We start from the raw sequence: 8,991 nt of genomic DNA, 5'->3' as shown, positions 1-8,991 counted from the left end.
AGGCACTGAACTGGCAAGGTGAAAAGTTGCATTTCTCATCATTCACACAAGACTGGAGACAAGAGCATCTCAAGAGAAAAAAACCATTTACCATTAGATTTGGGACTTGCACTTCCAACCATCCTGCCGTTGTTTTGTCCAAGAATAAAAAGGGAGTTGAAACCCCAAAAGTTTGGCTTCTTCCGGTAAAGTTTCCCAGGTGTTTTCTGTATCAAATAACGTGGAAAAAACTGCTTTAGAGATCACTTTAAACAAGTGCTCATGGTCTTGTTAACTGAAGTAGACAGGAAATGGTTTCCAGCTGCAGGGTTTTGGCTCCACTGGATCTGTATTGTCATTACCAGCTCAACAAATGCCCTGACTGGGCAAGCCACTGGTAGCCAGCTCAGAAGCATCTTGGATTGATTGCCATGTCATAAAGTGCTTGGATTCAAAACCAGAGAGCTGTCAAAAGTGTCCTTGCTGAGATTGGGAACCAGAGGGCCCCCAGGATGGAGCTTCCTTCAGGTCAGTCCCTCCCAGCTGTGGCTGGGCTTTGGCACAGGCGGTCATTAACCTCCCAGGCGCTGACCTTCTCCCCATGCAAATCCTCCTGGTCGCTCTTCTGGCAAGGGATTGTAGTTGGGGTCATCATCAGGGGTGTCAAATATTGCTTTGCTGGAAAACACAAAAGGGTTTGGGTGAGGTTTTGCTTTTAGAAGATGAATTTCACACTAAGACCATGACTGCAAAATGCTAAAATCCAGCGTTTAAAATGCCACCTGCAGTGCAAGGCAGAACTGCACCTGACTGGCATGCTCCAGAACAGACTAAGGAGCACACTCTGAGTGGGACATTAAAGAGCTCTTCATGTCTCGAGAAGGCAAGACTCATTAAGATTCACAGAATGGACCTCAAAGCTCATCCAACTCCAACCTCCTGCCATGGGACATCTCCACCAGCCCAGGCTGCTCAAAGCCTTATCCAGCCTGGCTTTGAACCCCTCCAGGAAGGAGGGAGCAACAACCTCCTTGGGCAACCTGTGCCAGCATCTCACCATCCTCAGTGGAAAGAATTTCTTCCTCATGTCCAGTCTCAGCCTGCTCCCCTCAAGCTCAAAGCCATTCCCTCTCACCTTTTCACATCTCATTGTCAAAAGATGCAGGCATTGACAGACAGGCTTGAAATCCACAGAGGAGTCAGAATCTGAGACATTCGAGGCTTAGGTTTCCCATTTGTGACAAAAATCATGACTCATCCCATTCGTTATTTTCCCATTTCACAGGTTCTCTCTGTAGATTTTTTTTACTCCAGAAGCAAAATGCAGTAGATTCTTTGAAACAAACACAAGCCCCCAGGCTGCAAACAAGCAGTTGTGGTATCCAAAACGTCCTTGTGTGTTTAACAAGACAGCTCTTAGAACAAAGGGATTCTCTCTCCTCCCCCAGTGGCCAGTTTAGAAGTTTCCAGCACAGTCAAGTCCAGGGGTGTCACAGGACTGCAGCTAAGACAGCAAAGAGAATTTAAGCTTCTAGAGAAAAAATTATCCTCAGTGCAGACTAGAATCACAAGCAGAAAGAGGTTAAAGGATTTAAGTGGCTGCCCAAGGCCAGGCTGACATCTCTTCCATAGGAAGTTACTCAGCACACACTGCTCCCACAGCCCCAGGATTCCTCCTGTGTGCACACACCTGCTGTGAAAATGGGAAATCTCAGCTGTGGCCTCAGCACGCAGGCAGAACTGGAGGCTCAGGCTGTCTACAACTCCATTTATATGACGGTAGCCCCCCACCAGAAGCAGCTTTCAGCTGCCAAAGTCTAGCTAAAAGACCAGATGAGGCACTTGGTGCCATGGTCTAGTTGACTGGATAGGGCTGGGGGATAGGTTGGACTGGATGATCTTGGAGATCTCTTCCAACCTGATTGATTCTATGATTCTAAGTGAGTGTAGGCCTACAGAAGTGACCAGCAGAAATGTCTTGGTACAGCAATTCCTGCAAGCACCACCTGGCGCAACGACCTGGCTGCACCTGCAGTGAGCAGTGAGCAGAAAGATCTGCCCATGAAAGAGCTCCTGTCTGACACAACAGGCATGACCCAGCAGCTCACCCCTGCAGGCATTCCAGTGCAGGCTGTTTGGGGCTGTGAGCAACCTGCTCTAGTTGCAGACATCCCTGCTGACTGCAGGGGGTTGGACTGGATAGGCTCTAACAGGTCCCTTCAACCCAGAGCAGTCTGATTCAGTGAGCAGTTCAACTAAGCTCAGGTCTGAACACGACATTTTAATTCGGCTTTTGGAGGTTAGGTCACACACAGAGTCAGCTCAGCTCTAGATAATCCTAATATCCTTGTGGCCAAGCTGGCCAAGAATATCCTGGGGTACATGAAGAATGTGGCCAGCAGGTCAAGGAAGGTTCTCCTCCCCCTCTGCTCTGGCCCGGTGAAGCCACATCTGGAGTCCTCTATCTAGTTCTGGGCTCTCCAGTTCAAGTGGGTCAAGGAACTACTGGAGAGTGTTCAGTGGAGGCTGTGAGGATGATGTGTCTGAGGAGGAAAGGCTGAGAGACCTGGGGCTCATGAGCCTGGAGAAGACTGAGAGGGGATCTTGATGATAGTAACAAATACCTTAAGGGTGGTGTCAGGAAGGGACCAGGCTCTTTTCAATGGTGTCCCGTGATAGGATGAGGAGCAATGGATACAAACTGCAACCCAGGACCTTCCACCTCAAGATGAGGAAATTCTTTGGTGTGAGGGTGCTGGAGGCCTGGAGCAGGTTGTGGCGTCTCCTTCTCTGGAGATGTTTGAGACCCACCTGGATGTGTTCCTGTGTGACGTGCCCTGGGTGACCCTGCTCTGGCAAGCAGGTCAGACTGGATGATCTCTGGAGGTCCCTTCCAACCTCTACCATTCTCTTCTAAGGGTCACACAGAGCTCAACTCCTGAAGTCTTACCTGCTCTGTAGTTTCAGCAGGCTGCTCTCAGGCAGGCTGCTGTGCAGCACTGCAGGCAACTGCAGCCTCCACACACAAGGGAACTGAGTGGGAGTAGCACAACTCTGCAACACAAACACTGAAGTCTTTGGCAAAGCTGTGAAACAGAGAATGTCTTACAGCTGAAAACAAGCAAGGCTTCTCCCTTGCACGGCCCTGTCACAGTGTCCTGCACTAAGGGTGGCTGTGCCATGCTGGCACTGACTTGGAGGGCAAACACACAACTTCTGGGTGGGGAAGAGCTTGCAGACTCTGATGGCAACCTCAAGACAAGCACTGGATGTCATAAAAAGGATCATAAACTCCTGATGTTAACCACGCATTTATGTTGCTCAGCTGAGCTCTCTCCCTCCTGATGATGCCAGTCCATTCTCACCTCTCCATTCAGCTGCTGCCACCCTAACTCCTGTTACAGCAGGCTGAGTTCCCAGGATCTCAGGCAGACCCCTGAAATTTTATAGGTTAAAAACCTCCACCCAAAACAACAAAGAATTTCCCTAAACCTCTTAAAACTCCTCAAGCAGCTACACCTGTAACAGACAGAACTCGGGAGAAAGGGTTTTGGGAACACGCAATCAAGACAAAGCTTCAGAGACAAGAAAGGTCCATTGGGGATTTTGGCCTCTCAGTACGGGCAGTTCTCTTCCTGCTGCACTCACATCTGCTTAATCTGATGGTACATCTCCCTAGTAACAAGTGATAGAGCAGGAGAGGGTGGCCTCAGATTGCACCAGGGGAAGTTTGGGCTGGATATTAGGAAAGAATTCTTTACTGAAAAAGTGGTCAGGTGTTGGAACAGGCTGCCCAGGGCCCACGTGGAGTCACCACCTGTTGTAGAGCACTCTCAATTCCTTCCTTCTCCCCCCACCCTCCATCTCCGTGGGCTTGAGTGGGGAGGAGTGAAAAACTGCTTTCCCCCCAGGGGCTTAAAAGGGGAATGGCAAAAAGCACCTTTGCCGCTCCTGTACTGACCCAAGTGGGAGCCCATGCTGAGAATCAGGCTGGTGCTTGGCTGGGTTCTTCATGCCCAGTGTGAAATGGAGACTTTGTCTAGAAAAGCATAAACAGCGCATGGGAAAAAGGCACGAGGGTCCCACCAGGACAGGGCTCCCGTTTTGGACTGTGCCTGCTTTTGGACAGCTCCTACCTTTTGCACAGATATTCTGAGCTGGGCAGACCCCAGCAGTTTGGCTCTCCCCTGTCGCTGCCGAGGCAATGTTGCTTCCACGAATCCCTGTCTTGTGGCAGCTGTGTCCAGGGACACTTCTGAGTTTGGCAGCTTTGCCACCCATCTTGGACTTCTGCTGTTTAGATCCACAAATGGATATTGCTCACAGCTCAGAAGGCTGCTTCCACGGAGAAATCCAGCAAGGGATCATCAACAAAGACCTACCTCACCTCCGTGAGTAAAGCCTGCTGCTCCCTTAGTTCTCTGCTCAGCCTGATTGATAGTAAAGCTGTGTTTGTAGCTTAGCCTTTTCCATTTCCTGACTTCCTAAATCTTCCTAAATTTGCCCATAATAACCTTTGCGGGATTCCCAAATTGGAGCCTGTAACTAAACCTAAACTGGTTCTGTACACACTTTGAGGGCAGTGGTTTTCAGGAGAATAAAATCATTCTGTTTTCATAATTCCTGACTCAGCCACATTAACTCCCTGCCTCCACAACACCACCCTGGAGGTGTTAAAAAAACATGTAGGCAGAGGACTGTGATGGCCACAGAGCTGCTGGGTCAATGGTTGGACTTGATGATCTTGGAGGTCTTTTCCAACCAAAACCATTCCGTGAGCTTTGGTCTATTTAACTGCTCAGTCAGGAGTCCTGCTCCTCACACCTCGGGAAGAGACATCTCTGGTGCCACCAATAGGCAAAACTCAGACAGCAAAGCATAAAAAAAACATTGCCAAAGAACTCCAGGGTTACAAACCCCCTTTAGCTCTCCCCCACATGCCAAGTCCTCACACCCCTGTAAGGCTCCTCCACCTCGTCTGGCAATATGGGTTAAAGAAAAGAGCAGGTACAGACCCCACAGCTCTGTCTCAGTTCTCAGGTAGCAGCAGCTGACACAGCTGAGTTCTAAATGGTTTTCCACACAGGGAGGCAGAGAGCAATACTTACAGCACAGATGGTGTTCTCAGTAGCCTTCCACCACCAGGCTGATTGGGAAAGACATCCTCCAAGAAAAAATATATATGGCCAACAGCAATACCTAGGAGAGAAAGAAAAGCCAAATGGTGATTCTCAGTGCTTCTCCTTTACAGCTTCCCAAAGGCTTCCCAAGTTTTCAGGACAATACAAACAGCAATTAGATTCTGATTCTTCCACAACAAACATGATGAGAGAGACAGAGTGAAAGAACAACGATGCAGGGTGGACAGAAAAGCTTCGCTCAGGCTGCAGAACACTGCTGCTCATTGCCAATCATGCTGATCTCATGGCTGTGTTACAGCTAATCAAAATAGCAACAGAGGCTCTTTTACGTCAACTGCCTGATGGCCACAATCAAATTATATACCTGGGCTGACTCCAAGCACTAAAAAAGATAAAGCATCATCTCTTTCCACCCTTGCTACAGCGAAAAACATGCTGCAGTGTGTAGAGAAAGAGAGAAGTCTGGTACGAAGCCAGCATCAGAGTCACTAAGAGGCTTTGTGTGCTCCCTGGTTTTGATTGCGTCTCAAACACTACAGGAAGAAATCCTCATGGCTCCTGCAATTGCTTACCCAGGAGATCCACAATGATGGAGTTCCCCAGCAGCAGTGAAAAGCCCATCAATACCCAGGGCAGAAACGGGGCTTGAAAGATGAGAAGGCCAAAGAAGTTCATGCGGACGTAGGGGTTCCTGCGGCTCCAGATGTACACCAGCATGATGGTGAAGGCCTGGCCCAGGAACACAAGGTTCACAAACAGGCCAAAGAGCTGCCAGAGCTGCTTAAAGGAAACAGGGCACCAACTAACTGCTGTGAGGTCAAACACAAGGAGAATTCTCCAGCTTGACCTGTAATCCTACATCTCATCTCCCTAGAACTCGTATCTCTACTTTCTCAGGTTCAAGCAAATCAAACCCACCAAGTCCAGTTCTGGGGCTCCAACACACAGAGGGCAGTGGCCTGCTGGGGAGAGTCCAGAGGAAGCCACACTGATGAGGAGGGCTGCAGAACCTCCCCTTATGGGGATGGGCTAGGAGAGCTGGGGCTGTTCAGCCTGGAGAAGGCTCCAGGGAGACCTTAGAGCAGCCTCACAGCACATGAAGAAGGCTACACGAGAGCTGGGGAGGGACTTCTGACAAGAGCTGAGAGTGACAGGGACAATGGCTTTGAGCTGGGAGAGGGGAGATTGAGACTGGAGATCAGGAAGAAATTCTTGAGAGTGGGGAGACACTGGCACAGGTTGCCCAGGGACGATGCTCCCTCCCTGGATGTATTCAAGGCCAGATTGCACGAGGCCTTGCACAACCTGGGCTAGTGGAGGTGTCCCTGCCCATGGCAGGGGTTGGGACTGAATAGTCTTTAAGTTCCCTTTCAACCCAACTCATTCTGTGATTCTATGATACTGCCAGACAAATTCAACAGCTAAAGCAGGATCCTGAGTACCTGCAGATGACTAATCCCTTTACAGTATAATTTAGCATGGAACGATTGAATCAGCAGCATTTCTCTTACCCTAAGCAGTTCCTTTTCACTTGATAATCTCATTTCCATAATACTCTCAAGCAGTGAAAATCCTGAAAGGCCACCCCAGTATTTAACAGCAACAGTCAGACAGCATCCAAACTAACAGAAACTGCCAGTCACACAGGACCATAGGACATTAGGGGTTGGAAGGAACCTCTGGAGAGATTCCAGTCCAACCTCCTGCCAGAGCAGGACCAGAGAATCCAGCACAGGTCACACTGGAACACATCCAAACAGGGCTGGAAAGGTTCCAGAGAAGAGGACCTCTGGGCAGCCTGTGCCAGGGCTCTGGGACCCTTATGGTCAGAAGTTCTTCCTCATGTTGAGGTAAAACTTCCTGTGCTGCAGTTTCCATCCCTTGCCCATGTCCTATCCCAGGGCACAGGTGAGCAGAGGCTGTCCCTGTCCCTTCCTTCCTGCCCCCCAGCCCTCAGCTATTGATAGACATTGAGCAGATCCATCTCAGCCTTCTCCTCTCCAGACCAAACAGCTCTCAGCCTCTCCTATCAGGCAATGCTGCAGTCCTTTCAGCATCTTTGTAGCCCTCCCTTGGACTCTCTCCAGCAGATCCCTGTCCCTCTTGAACTGGGATCCAAGAACTGGATGCAGTATTCCAAGTACAGCCTTCCTGCTGCAAACAAAACAAGAAAGAAGATAAATGCAGCAGGAGAACTGCGTCTCTCTCTGTCCGTATCTGAAGCTTCCCTACAGCAGGCCCCCAGAGGATAAGGATACAGTCATTAGCAGCCCTCCGAACAGGAACATGAACACAAAGTCGGCGGTGCGGCCTCGGAAGGAGCCCTCCTCCAGCATGCGGCAGTAGCGGTATCTGGAGTCAGGGGTCAGGAAAACTGGAGGGCAAGGAGGAGTAAAGACAGATCCAAGCGGGAGAGGATTCAACTACACAAGAGCTCAGACGTCAGCTCTGCATCCTTGTCTCTCATGTGCTGGCTGCATTCCAGCTCAGTAGAGGGAAGTCTCAGGGAGTTTTCTCCTCCATGTCAGACCCAACCTGAAAGCTCAGTCTTGGCCCACAAAGTCTGGACAGCACAAGAGCAAACAGCAACATCCTCGCACCAGTTAGGAAGCAGCTCTTGTTGATGTTGCTCTCCAGGGCTTCGTGGGGGAGCGGAGCAGAACTCCTGCCCACGTCCACATAGGACAACACGGCCAAACTCTGGAGCTCTGCTCTCCCAGGGAAGGAAACCAACTTGATGAAGGATACAAAAAGATCATGTTAAATAAAAAATTAAACCCGACTGGTCCAAAGAATAAGTAGTTGGTGATCAGCCGCCACACCTGGAAGGGAGACAGGCAGAAGGGTTTAAACAGGACAAGTCACTCCTATTGCCTCAATGCAAGTCACAATGCAGCTGGAACCTGTCTTGCAGTGAGTGAGTTTAGGAGCTGTGCTAAGACACAGTGACCTGCACTTTGTCCTTTAAACTACACTGCAGCATGGAAAGCCAGAATCGACTGCAACCCTCCGCTTTCAGAGGGCAAACATTTGCAAGCCCAACGGTTCACTTAAAACGCTCCCATACTTTAGAAAACACTTACTTGAAAGTGCTTAAATATTAATTCGGGGTTGAAATACAGCTGAAAGGGAGTGATTAGCTCTAATTGCTGTAAAGGAACAGAAAACATGATGCAGTCAGCAAACCGAGACAAAGCCACGCCCAGGCCAGCAGCCTTCTCTGTGCCCAAAAGACCCCATGCTGCACACTGAGCTTCCCAGCAACAGCCACTCCCCATAGCCTCGACTGTGCCCCTCAGCGGTTAGTGTGCATCTGTGCTTTAGTCGTTTCCCAGCTACAGGGCGGGCAGTGGCGGCCCTGGAAACCTGCTCTCAGAGGATCCCCTCTCCTCCAAAAGCCCCGAGGGGAAGAGTCCCAGCCCCAGGGTGGGGGAACTGTCTGAGATAAGCCCTTCCACGGTGCCCAAGCGCCTTCCTCTTCCTGCCCCACCAACGAGCCTCACTCCCCGTCCCGGGCACCCTCCTCCTGCGCCCCCCTACATGCCGTCGGCTCTGTGAGACCCCACGGAACCAGCCCCACGGCGCCCACCCCGGGGCGGGTGCATCAGGCGCGTATGAAGCGAGGCGGGCGCAGGGAGCGCTGCCGGCAGGGTGGGCTGCACTCACCACGGCGGCGGTGGTGAGCACGCAGGCCGTGGCGTAGGCCCTTGTCACGGGCGGCACCTGCAGGTACTCCTGCCGGAAGGTCTGGTACGCCATGGCCGCGCCGCCTCCGCTGCCGCCGCTGCGCATGCGCGCACCGCCGCCCGGCCCTCCGCAGCCAATCGGCGCCGGGCACGCCCCGGGGTCTCGCTCTCTCATTGGCTCATTC

General features: G+C 51.1%; 1 protein-coding gene across 3 annotated transcripts; it reads right to left on the bottom strand.

Annotated features, from left to right (window-relative positions):
• Window positions 1-6: 6 nt before the first annotated feature.
• On the bottom strand, window positions 7-8,930 carry DERL2 (derlin 2). 3 transcript variants are annotated; one of them, XM_064166411.1, is made up of 7 exons: window positions 8,787-8,917; window positions 8,204-8,269; window positions 7,869-7,942; window positions 7,379-7,472; window positions 5,693-5,888; window positions 5,088-5,178; window positions 7-657 (listed from the first exon to the last, which is right to left on the bottom strand). In XM_064166411.1, exons 1-7 carry the CDS (start codon window positions 8,910-8,912, stop codon window positions 552-554), a joined length of 753 nt encoding a protein of 250 aa, XP_064022481.1. In that variant the 5' UTR covers window positions 8,913-8,917; the 3' UTR covers window positions 7-551. The 3 variants fall into 3 exon arrangements, with proteins under 3 accessions (XP_064022481.1, XP_064022482.1, XP_064022483.1); XM_064166412.1 differs by lacking the exon at window positions 8,204-8,269; XM_064166413.1 differs by lacking the exons at window positions 7-657; window positions 5,693-5,888; window positions 7,379-7,472; window positions 7,869-7,942 and having other exon boundaries at window positions 5,089-5,178; window positions 8,787-8,930.
• Between the last annotated feature and the right edge of the window lie 61 nt (window positions 8,931-8,991).

This window comes from Pogoniulus pusillus, chromosome 27 (assembly GCF_015220805.1).
Source record: "Pogoniulus pusillus isolate bPogPus1 chromosome 27, bPogPus1.pri, whole genome shotgun sequence".
NCBI classification, from domain to species: Eukaryota; Metazoa; Chordata; class Aves; order Piciformes; family Lybiidae; genus Pogoniulus; species Pogoniulus pusillus.
The sequence above is the reverse complement of the archived record's forward strand: the minus strand, read 5'-3'. Positions and strand labels throughout refer to the sequence as shown.